Source organism: Phocoena sinus, chromosome 17, assembly GCF_008692025.1.
Source record: "Phocoena sinus isolate mPhoSin1 chromosome 17, mPhoSin1.pri, whole genome shotgun sequence".
Taxonomy (NCBI): domain Eukaryota; kingdom Metazoa; phylum Chordata; class Mammalia; order Artiodactyla; family Phocoenidae; genus Phocoena; species Phocoena sinus.
The window spans coordinates 15,029,356-15,047,188 of record NC_045779.1 but is presented as its reverse complement, the minus strand read 5'-3'; the positions used below and the strand labels follow the sequence as shown (position 1 = coordinate 15,047,188).

General features: G+C 45.5%; 1 protein-coding gene across 10 annotated transcripts in view; it reads left to right on the top strand.

The window, feature by feature from the left end:
• NCOA2 (nuclear receptor coactivator 2) overlaps positions 1-16,916 on the top strand; it is a 271,533-nt gene extending 254,617 nt beyond the window's left edge. For 6 of the 10 annotated variants that reach the window (XM_032609406.1, XM_032609405.1, XM_032609404.1 and 3 more), the window contains 7 exons: positions 3,014-3,292; positions 4,177-4,254; positions 5,608-5,842; positions 7,615-7,792; positions 8,377-8,575; positions 10,348-10,437; positions 14,174-14,666. In XM_032609406.1, the coding sequence (XP_032465297.1) occupies positions 3,014-3,292; positions 4,177-4,254; positions 5,608-5,842; positions 7,615-7,792; positions 8,377-8,575; positions 10,348-10,437; positions 14,174-14,185 (1,071 nt within the window). In that variant the 3' untranslated portion in view covers positions 14,186-14,666. Of the gene's footprint in view, positions 1-3,013; positions 3,293-4,176; positions 4,255-5,607; positions 5,843-7,614; positions 7,793-8,376; positions 8,576-10,347; positions 10,438-14,173 lie in introns of all 10 variants that reach the window. The other 4 variants (XM_032609401.1, XM_032609407.1, XM_032609402.1 and 1 more) reach the window with 1 other exon arrangement.
• The last annotated feature ends 917 nt before the right edge of the window (positions 16,917-17,833 follow it).

The window sequence follows — 17,833 nt, the reverse complement described above, 5'->3', positions numbered from 1 at the left end:
GTGACCACCTAGAAGGGTGGGATAGGGAGGGAGGGAGGGAGATGGACGAGGGAGGGGATATGGGGATATACGTATGCATATAGCTGATTCACTTTGTTATACAGCAGAAACTAACAACATTGTAAAGCAATAATACTCCAATAAAGATGAAAAATAAAAAATAATTTAAAAAAAAAATAGGGCTTCCCTGGTGGTGCAGTGGTTGAGAGTCTGCCTGCCAATGCAGGGGACACGGGTTCGTGCCCCGGTCTGGGAAGATCCCACATGCCGCGGAGTGGCTGGGCCCGTGAGCCATGGCCGCTGGGCCTGCGCGTCCGGAGCCTGTGCTCCGCATCGGGAGAGGCCACAACAGTGAGAGGCCCGCGTACCGCAAAAAAAAAAACTAGTATCCTCAGTCACTCTTCATCTTAACATTTGTGGGCTAGTGATAGGAAGCTACTTGTGCTAAAAGAATATGTTGCACGTAAGTTAGCAGTAGTCTCTTGTTTTAGCTGTTGGGTCTTTGTTGCTGCACACGGGCTTTCTCTAGTTGCGGCGAGCGGGGGCTACTCTTCATTGTGGCGCGTGGGCTTCTCATTGCAGTGGCTTCTCGTTGTGGAGCACGGGCTCTAGGTGCACGGGCTTCAGTAGTTGTGGCTCACAGGCTCAGTAGTTGTGGCTCGTGGGCTCTAGAGTGCAGGCTCAGTAGCTGTGGCACACGGGCTTAGTTGCTCTGTGGCATATGGGATCTTGAACCCGTGTTCCCTGCATTGGCAGGCGGACTCTTAACCACTGCGCCACCAGGGAAGTCCCAGCAGAAGTCATTTTAAAGGTAGCTGCAGTTCATTCATCATTTTGCCCTCTGTGTGGATTTAGCCACAGTCATATGGGTTTAATATCGATGAGAATGTAAAGACGTTAGCCAATCTTAGTGGGCTTCCCCCTCCTGGTGATTAGTTGGTGACATAAAGTCATTAACTACATCAAGAGTACTTTATAGCAACAATATAATAAATAACCTAACAGTCTCATGAAATAACTTAGGACTTTTCTGAATCTGGCTACGCAGCCCAGTTTGTGTGAAGCAGGCATCCTGGTTTCCTATAGAGTCACCTGGAAAAAACAATGAGTCTCACTGCTGTCTTCCTCTTTTCTCAACATGAATCGTCTTTATTTCTTATTGCTAAGAAATACCTTCCAGGGTTCGCTCTGCTTCATGGTCATAGGCTGTATCGTGAGGGTCTGTGGGAAGGGAGATACAGACCCACTGGAGACCTCTCTGAAGCATTCAAAACAGCCCTGTCATAATCCCCACGTTCAGCAGACATAAGTGGGAGTTAAGACTTGATAGTTCATACTGAGAACAGCAGAATGGAAAGAAATGACTTGAGGTTACATGATATAACCTGAAATAAGAAAGGAAAATGGAGTTGAAGTATTTCCTGTGTGGCTGGTTTGCTTTGCCTTTAGTGCTGGTGAGAATTTAGCATTCAGTATTGTTATCCCTGAGTTTTGTCTAAGTGACATTTAAAGATGTGATTCTTGGGGTTGCTGAGTGACTCGGAGCATTGTTTTCATCAAAAGTGGTATCATTTCATTAATATCTTCAGTCTCTTTTTTTCTCATTTATTTGTGTTGTTTTTGTTTTGTCTCATCAAATCCCTCATCCTTATATCATATTAAACTGAATTATAGAAATAATGATTAGGTGGAGTTGGGAACTGTAGAATACACGTGGACTTTATTTGTACTCATCAGAGTTGTGTGTTTTCTTTAAAAATGGATATTAAACTTTTTCTCTGTTAAAGATGGGCAAATATTTAAAGATCTGAGATAGTTTTGTGGATGTAGTTAGAGCAGTAATTCAACAGTGAGTGGTTTCCCCCAAGCGGGCTCCATCCACTACAGACAGGGGAGTGGACCCAGTTCTCATGGGTCCACGTGACCTAAGCCCAGGATTCTGGGTGGCCCCAAGCCCTGCTCTCACATGGGTAGACTGGCTTGAGGAAAGCTTAGGCTGTTACTAGGCTAAAGCAAACCTGAGAGATGATTTTTGCTGTTGCGTCCTTGCCTCCTGGCTGTTGGGAGGTTTGTGGCAGAAGGAAGAGGAGAATGAACCAGGTGCACCTTCCTGCTCTCCGCAGAGTCATGTACAGCCACCTACATCGAGGGTGTGCCCCTTGGAGAAGTTCTGGATTTTCTGCAGCCGCCTCCTTCTGACCCAGATAGGGTAGCCCTAAGAAGTCAAGGATAACGAACACGTTAAATACGGCTAGTAGGAAATAAGATGGTGGCAGAATGTGGGGCGTGTAGGGAATTCTGACGACCACAGAAAACAGTCAGATACAGGTGGTGTTTCACACTGGTGAGTGGCTCAGGTCCTACATCACAGACTCTACTGGAACCCACACCTCACTAGCCAGACAGGCTTCTTGCAATTTGCTGCACATCTACAAGTCTCAGTTTTGTAATCTGCAAAATGGGAATAGTGGTGGGCACCCCAGCACTGCTGATCCCAGCCAGGTACCAAGGCAGCTGTCTAGTTAAAGTGATTAATACAGGTGTGACTAATCAGATCAGAACACTTAAGACGTGGGAATTCCCTGGCGGTCCAGTGGTTAGGACTCTGTGCTTCCCTGCCAGGGCCCGGGTTTAACCCCTGCTTGGGGAACTAAGATCCCGCAAGCCGGCAAAAAAAAAAAACCCCTTGAGGCGTCTAGGGAACGTTCGCATTCTTCCAGCCGGTGGCATGAGTAGGAGGCATTCCGTAGTCACAGCCCATCTCTCCCTTCCCTCGGAAGAAGTGCTGTGGGGAGTCAAGCCTGACCCCCTGCTTCTTACCTCACGTAACTGGATCTCTGGAACAGAGGCATTTTCTAGGAGGACAAGTGGAGTCAAGGTAGAAGTCCTTTGTGTAGTCATGCAATAGCAGAAGCCTCAAATACAGGGCAGTGAGAGGAGACAGCCTTCTGTTCGCTCTGCAGTTTTCAGTGGTTTCATTGATTTGTTTGTTATCCGGGGGCTTTCTCCTCAGAGCCAAGCGGTGGATCCAGAGCAGTTCCCAAGTCAGGATTCCAACATCCTGCTGGAGCAGAAGGCCCCCGTGTTCCCACAGCAGTATGCATCTCAGGCACAAATGGCCCAAGGCAGCTACACTGCCATGCAGGATCCAAGCTTCCACACCATGGGGCAGCGGCCGAGCTACGCCACGCTCCGTGTGCAGCCCAGACCCGGCCTCAGGCCCACAGGCCTGGCGCAGACCCAGCCCAACCAGCTGAGGCTTCAGCTGCAGCATCGCCTCCAAGCACAGCAGGTGCGTTCCTGGCTGCGCCTGGAAAATCGGGGGGCGGGGCAGGGGCGGGGCACAGGGAAGGTGGACATGAGCCCGGGGGTCCTTTTGGAGGCCTTAAAATCTCCTTCTGTCCTTTCCAAGAGGGTGAAAGCGTTGCCACGTTGCCTTACAACTTCCATACTCCTTTCTGCTTCACCTCCTTCCCTTCTTTCTCTCTCCTCCACTAACTCCACTCCAGCGTAGAGCAGCTCTTTGGTTTCCTAGCTCTATTATTTACTGAGGGGCTAACCTTGAGCTCTGTGAGCCTCAATGTTTACATCTGTAAAGTGGGGTCACTGTACAGTCTCGGGCAGTATGTGTGTGTCTGTGGGGCCCAGCACAGTTTCTGGCCCAAAGGGAGCTCCCAGGACAACCGTAGCTCCTGCCATTCGTCCTATCTTGTGGCCAGAATCATCACTCTTAGTGGAGTGGTGGCATAGGGTGCTGCGTTATGGAATACGTATTTAGCTCAAGAAGGTGTGTTCTCACTGAAACAAGCCTGGACAGATTTCTCTCATATGGTAAATAATCGTGTTGTGGGCTTTTAAATCGCCTCTCCCTTTTTTCCCTCTGCTTTTTTCCTAATTTTCCTCTTGGCTTCCTTTTCTGACCATTCCACTCCCTTGCCCCCTTGCAAACAGTGTGTTTTCCAAACTGTCCAGAATAACTTCTCAGCTATAAGCAATGGGAAACCTCAGTGATAACTAGCTTTACAAGGGGATCCAGGTACAAACCATGTGGTTTCAGTGTCCAGCAGCAAGCAGATGTTGGGTTGGCGGGGAGAGGGGAAATTTCTTGAGGAAGGTGATTTGAAATAGAATATATTCTGATTAAAAATATATTGATTGCCATGTGTATGCGTTTAGAATCGCCAGCCACTCATGAATCAAATCAGCAATGTTTCAAACGTGAACCTGACTCTGAGGCCTGGAGTGCCCACACAGGTAAGGGGCAGACCAGCCGTCAGCTTTTACTGCATCCACTTAACTTCTCTTGTCATTTCTTCCCCCTTGACATCCCACGTAAAGTAACTCAGAAGGCCGTACATAGATCCAGATCCACACAGTGGATGTCGTGTCATTCGCTTTTCTTGTCTGGTCTGTTGCTTTTGTGGTTCTCTCCTCATCACTGCCATGTTTATTGCCAGGTACAGTCAATGATCGTTATTCACACTGGTTGTGTTCAGTAAAGTTACTGCAAACCCTGAATTAGCGAATATTGAACTGTTGCTCCTCAGAGAAACAAAGGGTTCGTTTCCTTTGAGCCTCTCGGTCACATTTTCATGAATCAATGTGTGTTTCTGTTTGAAGACACCTTGTTTAATATATGCTGTTGATTCCTTAACATTGAACTCACAGCCAACAGCACTGTAACTCATGCCTGCATGAAGCTCATCGAACTCCCAGAGTTTCCCCATAAGGCACATCGCAGCCCCCTGTGCTTATTTAGGACTCTAGGCAGCACTTCGGCACTTCTCAGGAGCCATTTTAAACAGCAGAGTCACCAACAAAAAGCACGACAATGTGAAAAACGTGGAGCTAAATAGTCCACAAAAAGGACACTTGTGCGCAGTACGAGAGCTGAAACAAGAAGCAGTGCCGCCTGGTTTCAGCCTCAGGTGGGAATGGGCACGTTGGGCTTCTCACATTTTTTGCTGCTCTGCACGTGTCCATAAATCACGACAGTGCCGTGAGTATTGGTTCTGGGGTGACAAATAAATGTTAGCAGGTAGGCAAGCTCACCAGTGCAGAATCCACGAATAACGAGGTCGACTGTATACTGCCAGGACCCGTAACCAGCCTGGTACCACTTACTGACAGCGCCCCTCCCGTCCTGTCCTGGCCTCCCTACGCGCCTGCCTCCGTTCAGCCTTTTCTGAAGTGCTTCAAAGCCACCTTTTGGCACAGTGACTTGGTTTCCCTTTAGACTTGAATGTCCCTTAATGAGACTCTAAACTGCCGTCCTCAGGGTTTCTGTACAGAGTCCTCTTACAGACAGGACTGGGGTTACCGTGGGCTCCCCTCGTTACCTGTGTCCTCTCACAGTGAGTCTCAAGTTTCTTGATACTGACATCAAACTTAACGCATGTCATTGCAATGTTGGAGAATCATCATCTACAGAATTCAGAAGCTCACATTCTCAACCACCAGTTGGTCAGTTCTAAACTGTTCTCTTCTGTTTGCCAAATAATTTCGCACGAGACAGTACCCTTTGTTATCCTATTTCTAACATACGGGTTGTTTTTCGATCTGTCTCCACCCCCAATGTCTTCCTCCGCGTTTCGCCCCCGGTTCCAGGCACCTATTAACGCACAGATGCTGGCCCAGAGACAGAGGGAGATCCTGAACCAGCATCTTCGACAGAGACAGATGCATCAGCAGCAGCAAGTTCAGCAGCGAGCTCTGATGATGAGAGGACAGGGGCTGAACATGACGCCCAGCGTGGTGGCTCCTAGCGGTGTGCCGGCAACTATGAGCAGCCCCCGGGTCCCCCAGGCAAATGCACAGCAGTTTCCCTTCCCTCCGAGCTACGGTACGGGACTTACGCCGCCGCCGCCTTTCACCAGTCTTTTCTCCCCCGTGTCCCCAGTCCCGGGTCACAGCTCCTCTCTCGCAGCTCTTTGCATGGCTCCCAGAGGAACCTGGCTAACCGGGGGGTGCTAGGAAACCTGGGAGGACCACTGGGGCCCGTCAGGAGTCCCCAGGTCCAGCACGGTACCTTCCAGTCTCTCAGCTCAGGTGCCACCTTTGCTCTGAGTGCAGGTCTTTCTTTAATGACCGGAGTAGGTGTGCGTGCGTAGAGTGCCTCTGCCGACCATGCGTGTGAGTGCGTGTGAATGTCTGCACTTAAGTCGGTGTCTGTAAACACAGGTGCCTGTGCATATGCTTATACTTGACAACCTCTGAGTCTAAAAACGATAGATAGGAAATGTTGAAAGACATATATCATTGTAAGTATTTTACAGACTTTCTACAGCTTTTGAAAAGTAAGGCTCTCAATATTATACCAGATCTTTAACGAACTGATCATTCTTGAGGGGCGCTGCACAGAAACCACAGCAGACGACCTCTTAATTTTCTTCGTATTGATTTGTTGTTTAATGTCAGTCTTAAGAGACAAGCGTGCGATATCATAAACATTAATATTTGTGTGCATGTCATATTCGATTAGTAGTTGAATTATTGATAAAAGTAAGGACTTACATCAAGGTTAATATTCAAAATGACTTTCCCCATCTTCCGCCAGAGTTCTCTAGAAACAACTACCAAGTCTTCGTGGTGCTTAGCCTCATGTCTCCTATTTCTTTAAAGAAACAGAAAGATAATGTGCAGCTTTTTCCTGTGTGATCTTAAGCTTTTCTTCTATAGCTCATTAAAGCATTAATTAAATATGCATGTTTAACACATCTTCTAGGCAAAAATGGGCTTACCTCAATGTCATCCCTGAAATTTTCCAAGAAGCTGCCTCCTTTGTTTCCCAACTCTTCCTCTCTTTCCTTTTTGATCATTTAGGAAAGACTGCTAAAAGTTCTTTCTCTCCTTTTAGTGTAAACACCATTTGCCTCTGCACTGAGCAAGAAGCTTACATGGAATTTGTTTTTCTTATTCTTGCTAATCTTGTATAACGCAAAAGCATGGTAGAGCCCTTCATAAATACACAACAAGCTAATCACGAATGCAGTTACTTTCTAAAATTTTTTTACTTTTTGGCCATGTCGCACAGCTTGTGAGATCCCAGTTCCCCAACCAGGGATCGAACCCAGGCCTTCAGCAGTGAAAGTGCGGAGTCCCAACCACTGGACTGCCATGGAATTCTCACAGTCACTTATTTTTAAAAACGCATCTATCTCATCATAGAATAACTTGGGTTAATTTAATAAAAAATTATTCAAGTGTGTTGGCTTTTTATATATAACTAAACCTTAATCCAACTTAATCCAGTTGTAGTGATATATAAACACTGAAAGACTGTTTCCGGTCAAAGAGAAATATACACATTTGACTCATTCTTGATTTGCAAGGGATATGGGGAAAGAATAGTCTCTCTCTCTACCTCTAGTCGTGATGGTTAATATCGTTCCCAGGCATGCCTCTAATTGCTATAGAGAACCAAGGTATGGAGAGATTTTCTTCATGCATTTTATTCCATCTTGGAATCTTTTTTAAATGTATATAATTTACCAGCACGTGATCAGGTATTTGATAGTAATTTTCTTTGTGTATTTGATTTGAATGTTCTCTTCTGTCCCCCGTCTCAACGATAAAACTAACAATCTCCTTTGGATTTCTGTTTTGTTTTTTAAGGAATAAGTCAGCAGCCTGATCCAGGCTTTGCTGGGGCCACCGCACCCCAAAGCCCTCTGATGTCGCCCCGGCTGGCGCACACGCAGAGCCCCATGCTGCAGCAGTCCCAGGCGAACCCAGCCTACCAGGCCTCCTCGGACATGAACGGGTGGGCGCAGGGGAGCATGGGCGCAAACAGGTATGCCGCGTGTCTGTGTCTTTTTGATAGAAATGATCACCAGGGAATCTTTCCATAGCCCACCTGTCTCTCTTCTGGATTTTTCTTCTTTGCTCAAGCAAGCAATACCAAGTAAACTGCTAAGTTAAGCCAGTCTGCGTTTCCTAGGGCAGAAGCTACCGGAATTTACCAAACCTTAGCTTAATGTTTTTTCCTTGGGAGTAAAAGGAGCTCCCCTGAGAAGGTAGCACCGCCACCAATGGACGATAGAAACCGCTGTGGGAGGCAGTGTAGAAGCCACCCTCTATCAGTACAGGTAATAAAAGCAAACAGAAGCCTTGTCTGGTACAGACATGACAGTGGGACGTGTCCTTCCAGACCTTCACGGTAATGTGGGGAAAAGGACAGAGCGCGGTGGCCCCCGCAGCTTCGCCAAGGGCTTCTTCCCCCGCTGTTTCTGACCTCACCACCTCCTGGTGTCCCACCCGGATTCTCTCAGCCTAGATTTATTCATTCTGAAGGAAATGCCTGAGAAACCAGTGCCCAAAACTGCCTGCCTGTTTGCCCGAGGGCTCTAACATTTTCGTCTTTCACTGTGTTTCTAGCATGTTTTCGCAGCAGTCCCCTCCACACTTCGGACAGCAAGCAAACACCAGCATGTACAATAACAATATGAACATCAATGTATCCATGGCGACCAACACAGGTGGGATGAGCAACATGAACCAGATGACTGGACAGATCAGCATGACCTCAGTGACCTCCGTGCCTACGTCAGGGCTGTCCTCCATGGGTCCCGAGCAGGTAAGCACCCCAAGGAGAAGCCCCCCGCGGGCTTCCGATTGTAACTTCTTGTCTATTTTTGCATTAAATGTGTCTTTCCATGTGCTTAACATATGCCATCAACTCCCACATTTATTTTGAAGAGTGTTTTTTTCACCTTACCATCACTTGTGTTGGTGTGATTAACAGAAATACTTGATAATGACAAAATAAACATGAAAGGATCCCTGACTGCTCAAAGATCTTTTAAAATATTTCTTAACTTTCTTGTCTTCTGAATTTTTCTCTTATTTGAGGGATTTGGCGATATATAAAATGAATCTCGAAAAATGGAGTGGTGAAAGGTATTTTTTTTAATAGTTTTATTTTTGGATTTTTAAGAACTGATTTTTTTCTAAACATAAAACCAGATGAAAAGCAAAGGCCAAACTACCTGCCATCCAGTTAGCTTTAAATGATAGTTCACGTGTGCAAGGAGACTGACACAGAGTATCCAAAAACTACTCTTCGTCATCTCTGGGATGTGGATGCTATGACTTTTTTTTTTTTTTTTTTGGTCTGTATATTTTTTTTAATAATTCTGTTTTGTGTTGAATAATACTGAAATGATTCTGCCATCCCTAAGTGCATGCCAGCTTCACTTGGTGGCAAAGAGACTCAAAGCACTTGATACGTAGGTAGCCAGCCTGGGATTCAGAAATCTATGATGGGTAAAGATATTGGTTAATAATTTTTAAACTGTATTAAAGACCTTATTTTTAAAGAGCACAAAATGCTGGGCATTCTACCACCTCACTAGTTCAGGCAAAGTGTTAATGGGGCAAGGACCCTGAATCTTATTTCAGATTTGGAGAAATTGAGGCATGGAAAGTCTAAACAAATTAACCAAGTGTCACTGACAGCACCATAAATTTCCATTAGACCATGATTGTGAGAATGGTGAAAGGTTGAAAGTTTAATTAGGTCTACTGAATCCTGATGTTGGTAAAGGACAATTTGTGTGAAAATTTACTAAATTTTACCATGCCTCAGTGTATTATTCTGTAAAAAGAAGATTAATAAAAATGCAGAGTGATACATGAGAAAATACAAGCACTTTGCAACTTAAGAAGGCTTTATGCGTGGGTGAAATAATAATTTGCACTTCTCTGGTTGAATTGATTGTACTTCTCTGGTGGCCAAATGCTTATTTGTATAAATTAAACATAAATTAAAGAAAAATAGACTTTCATCTTTTCAATGGAGAAAATATAGTGTAGATGCTGAATTTTCTACCAGAGTGGACCACCAGCAGTTCCTGCCTTGCTTTCTAGGGGAAGTGTAATTTGTAAAAGAAATGTACGGGTGCCAAGAATAGTTCACTTAGAAAAGATTCGCAAGATCCTGCCCCCGTTTGGGGTATTCACACCTGCTTCTGCTAATCAACAACTTGCCTAAAGTAACAGACATCAGGAATCATTGATCTCATTTGCACTCAAAAACGTGAACACGCTAAGGCATAAGAATGTTTCTAATATTACCATCTCTGTTGAATTTCTCTACAGTATACAAAAAAAAAAATTTAATTGTGAAGGCAGCGAGTGTATTATAAGGATTTATTTTCATGTTCCTTCACACTCCCCCCAGAACGTATGCATGGAAGAATAGATAAGGGAAGTGGCCGTTTTTATGTAGTCCTTTCTCCCCATAATTCTACTCCTAGAACCAGAGAAGCAGGTTAATGGGTGGTTATTTCCCATACGCTTCTGGATGTCTCACTGAATAAAGCCCCTGTGCTGTCCTGCCGCCCTCAGGTTAACGATCCTGCTCTCAGAGGAGGCAGCCTTTTCCCAAGCCAGCTGCCTGGAATGGATATGATTAAGCAGGAGGGAGACGCACCACGGGTAAGAGACAGCAGAGAAGTAAGCCATGAATGCGGTAGTAAAGTGAATGTGACGTTCTGTAGACTAAAATGGGCATAGATATGGTGTCCACCAGCAGATTGAAGAGAGTTGTGTAATATTTGTGATTTTTTTTTTTAATGTCTTCTAATTTTATCGGACATACAGTGGTTTTTGTGTGAATAATTTTTTCTCTAAGCTCATTTCAGCTGAGCGGATAGTGGTGTGTGAATTAAGAACACTAATTCTGCCCCGGAGTGAAACTATTACAGCCAAGCAGAAAATCAAGTAGCAAGGAATTAGTCGTGTGAGGGCAAACTGATCAGTTTTGCTTTTTCTGAATCATAATGCCTGCCTTTTCAGAAGGATGGAGAGGAACTAACTTATAGTTGCTCTCTCTCCCTTAATTAAGTCTAAGTTTACTCTAAGTGTTTTTCTATATTTCATTTTAGTTAGGCCACCATTTGCTTATTACCTTAAACACTCGTTCGAAGAAGAGTGATATCACCGTGTTCAGCCAAATCTTGAAACAGTAGAACAGTCAGTGCTTAGAAGCCACCTGAGTTGGGAGCCTGGCGGCAGGTGTGCCAGAGGGCCCGGGAGGGCCCTGAGCGACCTGGCACAGGTGAACCGGGCCCTCTGAAGGTGGGGCAGTTACAGTCCTGAGCAGCTCTGAGTGGAGAAAAAGGTAGGGATGATGTGGAATTTCCTACGCAACAGTGGATCGTGGGTCATTCTGTTAGTATTATTAGCATTCAAGTTCAAAAGCTAATAGCATAAATTTGATCCAGATTTTAACGACGCAGTGTGTGGCTTGTCTCGTTTGAAGAACCACGGTCACGGTCATGGTGTGGCGCGAGGCTTTGGGGGGCGGGGTGGGGGGGTCCCTTGGATGTTTTGTGTACGAACCCAGATGTGCACGTCATCTGAACGGTTAACGTACGGATGTAGTAGGTCTAACAGGAAATGGAATGTATTGGCATTACTGACCAAGGGTCTAGACTCTAAATGCGCCATCGATGGAGGCTGGAAGGCCGCGGGGCACTGGCGTCTCCCCTGCCGCCGGGCCTGCCCTGCCCTCCGCTGCGGCCCTGCACACAGGGGCGGCCTGCGCGCAGAAGCAGGGCCTTCAAACCCTGGCGGCACCTCCCAGAGGAACGATGGCATCGGCGCCAACTAGGCTCCCACAGGGTACAGCCCGTTCTAACCCAGAAGTGCCGGGAGCTTAGCCTCTGAGCGTGTGGTGTCTCTCTGGGGGGAAGAAGTGCGTGTAGGCGGCCAGGCTCGCATTTCGCTCCACGGATCCCGCGCGCGAGGAGACCGGGCCTCCCTCCCCCCACTGCCGGGTAACCGAGCGCAGCTCGGGGCGGGATGAGGCCCTGGGAAGCACTTCCCCGGGCAGAGCCGGCAGCCCAGCCTTGCGCTGCTGTCTTCCGAGAGCCCCAGAAAGTGAGCGGCCTTAGTATTAGGTCCTTTCTTCTGCCACCACGTTACCTCCACGAAGGAAAGACTCGCCTTCTGTAAAGCGGAGCACGTGGGTGGCCCACGGTCTGGTGCAGAAACCACCCACCTGTATTGAGCGTTTAGCGCAGGCCTGATCCTCTGCTTAGAGCTTTATTTGGAGCAGCTCACTGAAACCACAGCCCAGCGCGTGGCAGACCCACTGTTCGGAGAGTTTACTGACTCGCCCGAGGTCCTGCAGCACAGGAGGTGAACCCCGGCGGGCCGATCCCTGGCTGCTGTCGGCCCTGCACCATATACCACCCACCTCTCCCAAGGCAGCCCAGGGCTCTTGTGAGACTTCTTCAAGGCTTTATGCAGGTAGCGCTGGAAATGCAGGCCAAAAAGGAACATATTACTTCATTCTTTGGGGCCATTCCTTTCTCTCTCTATAGGTCCTAAAGGGAAGGAAAAGATACTTAAACATACTCTGGGACAGGCAGTAAAGACTCAGCTGCATACTTAGTAGAGTCCTCCCTCGGGCAGGCGGGGGCCTCATCTCAGCACGGAGGAAGCCCCCCGAGTGAGGGGACGGAACGCACCTTTTGGCCTCTGATGCACCACGGACCGTGCGGGCCCGTGGTAGATATTTAGGCCTCCCCCGCATGTTTAGACAGGGAGACTGAATCTCTGAAGACTGGGCACTACCCCAGGTCACACAGCTAGCAGTGGTGGAATATATCGGAGGCCAAGAGGGGGGCCACCCCGAGCAGCAGCACAGGAGGGGCCCAGCCCTGCCAGGTGGGCTCGACTGGCGCAGCACAGGGTGGAGGAGAGATGCAGGCAGGCGGCCAGCGGAACCAGATGTTCACACACGTCGGGGTGCCGGCGGGGTTGCTGAAGAAACCTGAATTGGAAAGATGCGCGCTAAGGTCACAAAAGGCAACTTTCGGTAAACATAGGGTGTTCTCGCCATCCAAGTGCCTTTCGGATCCATGGTGAGGAGTCTCTCTGTCACCGTCTAGCCCGGGCCATTTACACGCCTCTCACTTCCTGCTTTTTTCCAGTCCCCCTCTTGAATCTGGCTTCTCCATCTATACTTTGTTCGTGCTGAATGTTAAAGCCAGAGAACAGTCTGTCACAGACACACTGGTGGTTTCCTTTAGACTCTAAAGTTTAGAGAATAATATGTGCAGTGTATCCCTCCTGATTCACGAACAATACCTGGAAATCACTGTGCACTGGTCACCGTGCTGCCGGTGTGCGCACAGGGAGGCTTCCGTCGTGTTCGTCCTGCCTCTGTAACATACCCTGCTGCTGTGAAGCGAAGAGCTCTTCTCAGAACTTTTGTTGGTGATCAGGTTCTATCTGAACTAGAAACCACTGTGATCCACTACACATTGAACCGGTGTTCCATTTATCCTGGAATGGAGATTAAAATTGGATCTTGCTTTAAGCAGAGCTAGAATATACAACCATGGATTTACCAAAACCTAGAGAAGGGCGGTTATTTTATCTAACCAAAAGATTCTTCCTTCTATAATAAAGGACTTAATCATACTGTTACTACACACGTATTTCAGTATATTAAAACTGAGTTTACTGCTCAGCCACGTGACACTTGTATAAAGAAAGTACAGTTGTAATTACTTCTATTATCTAGTGTTTTGGAAATTGAACACTAACTCACATCAGCTTTGAGTTGATGATAATGACGGTGATGATGACAAAAACCCCAGTTTATTTAGCCTGCAGAAGCTGGGGAGAGCCTGTGGTTCTCCATGGGAGTGTGGCAGTAAGGGAGAGTCAAGAGGGGACGTTTTTAGGAAGTGGGTTTGTACTGGATGGTTTGAGGAGAGATGAAGAACACAGTGACCCCTTCTGGATCGGACGCTGTCAAAGAGCAGGCAGTCCAGCAACTGGGTATCTCACAGTACCTCAGTGATCTCTGTTGCGGAGGCAGGAGTCACTGGTGAGAGAGCAGCAGTCACTGAGAAGGAGGGATGGGAAATCCGTTCCAGTCTGTGCCCTTCGGAGTAGCGCAGGATCTGCCGGCTGTGGGAACCACTCTCTGTGTTCAGTTAGGATCAATGCCATCTGCTCATCTGCATCAAAATCAAGCGTAAAAAATAAATTCATTAATTTAAAAAAAAATCAAGCGTAACCCATCTGGATGCAGCCTTTGTGACTGGCATTATTTAAACCGGCCAAAGTGGTCTGATGTCTTTGTGATGGGCCTTACGATGATCTTACCAAAAATTCCACGCTACGACACCACTCTCTCTCTGTTTTCCTACAGAAATACTGCTGACACTGAAGGTAGCTGGTTGCTTCTTTCTTCAGCTGACTGGGCTCACTTGCTCAAGATGCTTACCAGTCTGGAGAGCTGCTGCGTCTATTTGTTTTGACCCAACCGACCTGCCATCCAGTCCCGCCAGAGCAAGATGGGCGGACGGGCCTGGGCCCCGCTCCCCCGGTGGAGTCCCCTCGGCTGCTGCAGGAGGAGCTGCCTCTCGTGTTGATAGACGGTCTGCAGCTCGCGTCCGGACAACTGTCAGTCTGTTCACTGCATTCACCTTAGTGCAACTTAGATCTCTCCTGCAAAGTAAATGTTGACAGGCAGACTTCATACCCGTGTCAGATTGAATGTATCTAAATGTATGTATTTAAGGAAAACACCCATGCTCTTGTTCTGTTCCTGTCTGGTTCCAGACACTGGTTTCTTGCTTTGTTTTCCCTGGCTAACCAGTCCAGCCCAAAAGAGTAAGATTTCTTCTGGGGGGAAGAAAAGAATTAAAAAAAAAAAAAAATCAAACTACAGATGTTTTAAGCTAAGCCTTCATTTGGGATAAAAGCAGGGGAGACACCATGGACCGCGCCCTATGTACAGAGAGACACCCAAGAAGTGAAGACCAAGAAATCGTATTTGTATCTTTGTAGAAAGCTCTCAAGACCATGTTGGAAAGCGTTTCCAGTTACTGAACAGATGAAAAGGAGCCTGTGGGAGGGCTGTTAACAGTAACAAGTACTTTTCCTCTTTTTTTTTTTTTTTTTTCCTGATTCAAACCAAACTAGTTCACCCAAATCATGACTCAAGAAGAAATAGTTTTCATTTCCAGATTCGCTTAGGTCGATCAGACAGCCTGAATCAGCACCTCCTCTTGAATCTGGCCCCGCCTCTTCCCTTCCCCTCTGCCTTCCCCCGTTCTCCCCACTCTCATGTCTTTTTTTTTTTTTTTTTTTTTTTTAAATAAAAGCAACAGAAACCAGGTAAGCCCTTTATTATTTCCTTACGTGTTTTGCCAGGCACTTACCAATTGCTAACTAACTCTCAAATTTCAGAAAAAGGCATTTACTGGCAAGGAGAGGAGCAAAGTTAGGACTTGATACCCAACAGACTTTGGACACCTGCTTTGAAAGCATATTCATTCTCTTCCCCAGCAACACTGGTCCACCAAACAGGAGAAAATAAGAGTGTGCTTAAAATTGACAGCAGACATCACGACAGATTTCACCTCCACCATGTGTTTTTTATTTTGTTTGTTTTTTAGCAGTGCTGACTAAGCCGAAGTTTTGTAAGGTACATAAAATCCAATTTATATGTAAACAAGCAATAATTTAAGTTGAGAACTTAAGTGTTTTAATTGTATAATTTTTGTGAGGTATACATACTGTGGAATTGACTCCCAAATGAGGTACTTCAGTATTAAAATTAGATATCTTCATAGCAATGTCTCCTAAAGGGGTTTTGTAAAGGCTGTCACGGCCTCGATTAGACCTAATTTGTAGACTTAAGACTTTTTATTTTCTAAACCTTGTGATTCTGCTCATAAGTCATTTATCTAATCTATATGATATGCAGCCGCTATAGAAACCGATTCTTGATTTTTATATGTTTATATTCTTTCTTAATGAACCTTAGGAAGACTGCGTGTTACTAAGCAGACCACTTTGCTGGTTGTTTTTCTTGCCCACTCTGGTAGGGGAACAATCTTTTCTTAATTGGCATCAGTTTCAGACAACTGTAATACCAAGAAACTGGTGACCTTTTTTGAGCAATTTCTCCCCAACCCCTAATACACATACTTTCTTACCTAAATTTCAGAATGATGTCTTTTTGATGTCTAAAAAGCAAAGCATTTTATATCTCATTAGCCAGGCTTTTTAGGGACAGAGAGGTTTTTCCTTGAAATTTTGAGTCCTTATTTGTGGCAGGGTGAAAAATATACAGACTACCCCTATTTATACGGATATCTCTCTCTATATGTACAGATTATGGGAGTATAGAAAGAGATATAGCCCAAAGATGAATGGTAAGTAGACAGTCTGAAAGTGTGGCTCCATACTAAAGAAATTTTCGGAAAATTTGCATTTCGCTACTTTTTTCCACTTGAGGGTCTCACTACAGGGAGGTGGCCGAGGGACAGCACTTCTTGGGGCCACCAGTTCACACGTCCCTCTTGAAAGGCTCTGCTTTTCTCAACCGAACCACTGGGTCGCCCAACTGTGACAGAAAAACACGGGCAGATGTTGGCCCTGGACTCCGTGTCCTCACCGGCACCACAAGGCTTATGTCATACACGGTGTAACGTGACCAGTTCCAAGTTGATCTTTAGAAACGCGTGAATTAGAATGACTTTAACTTCACACAGCACAGAAGAGAAATGGAGTTTAAGCTGGATTTGTTTGTTTTGAGTTTTCAGTCCCTTTTCACTAGAACACTGTCCAAAAATACCGGTGTTACCCTTTTCTTGTTTATTCCTCCGCCCACTGTGTTCTACTGTCGGTCCCAATTCAGACAAATCTGCAAACCTGTGATACTGGTAATTTGGAATAATTCATGATCGTTACCGTTTTGAAGGAAAAGAGATGATCAGTTCTCCTACGGCTCAGATCAGGTCGTGGATTTTACACCTAATTAAGAGAAGAAAAGTCAGTGAAGGAATCCTCTGATCACATTGATCATGATAGAAGCAAAAGCCAAACCAATCCCTCCATGATCAGTATTTCTCATGCTGTACACAATAAACTTGTTAGACTGAGTACTTGGTTTTCGTTTAATAGAACAAATAATCAGTGTTTTACTTATATTACTAAATGTGAAAAACACATAATGTGAAAAGTATACATACATACATTAACTTGGTTGTGAAACTCATCTACGTGTTCACGTGATGTGGTAAGTTGAAAAAGTGAAGTGAGCTGTTTTCCTGCAATGATTCGTTGAACTCGAAGATGAAAATGCCCCCTCCCACGTGTATCTCTTACGGCCTGTAACAATTGAAAGCAATGTTTTTGCAGTTTATATAATGCAGTTTTTAATGTGTTTAAAAACGGAGTTCCTATGGGCTTAACACATGACATTAATGGGTGGCACAGATCCCCTTGCAGAACCCAAAGATACACAATCAATTTTGAAACGCAACTTAAGCCATTAATTGTTGGTGTAAATTTAAAATTTTCTAGTATTTGTATGGTAGTATGCTGCCTAAGAGCAAAGCATTCTCTGCACAAAAGAAAATTACTGTAGTGGCTTCGATTTTAATTAGAATTTTCTCCCTGGTGTTTCTTTACAGACTAAAACGAAATCTTTTAAGTTTCTTACTACAGGTAAAAGCTATGTGCAAGAACCTCAAAATGCTAAACTCTAGCATAATGCCTTAGATCTGTTTTTAAGTCTTGTATATTCCTACATAGCTGTCCGATGTATTATATTTGTATAGTGAACTGTGTACAATTTTTTGAATAAGTGCATCATCGCTTAACCTTTATGGTGTCGAACGGTGATGCTGATACCTTTCTTCAAACATTTAACTGTCTTTTTTGTCTTATGCCATTTGTGGGTGTTATTTGTACAGTTCCTCATGAAGTTGCATCTGAGATGTGTGTACATGAAAAGATTATACAAGGGTAAAACTAAGCAATATATTAACTATGGTTCTTCAGGAGAAAGCTTACA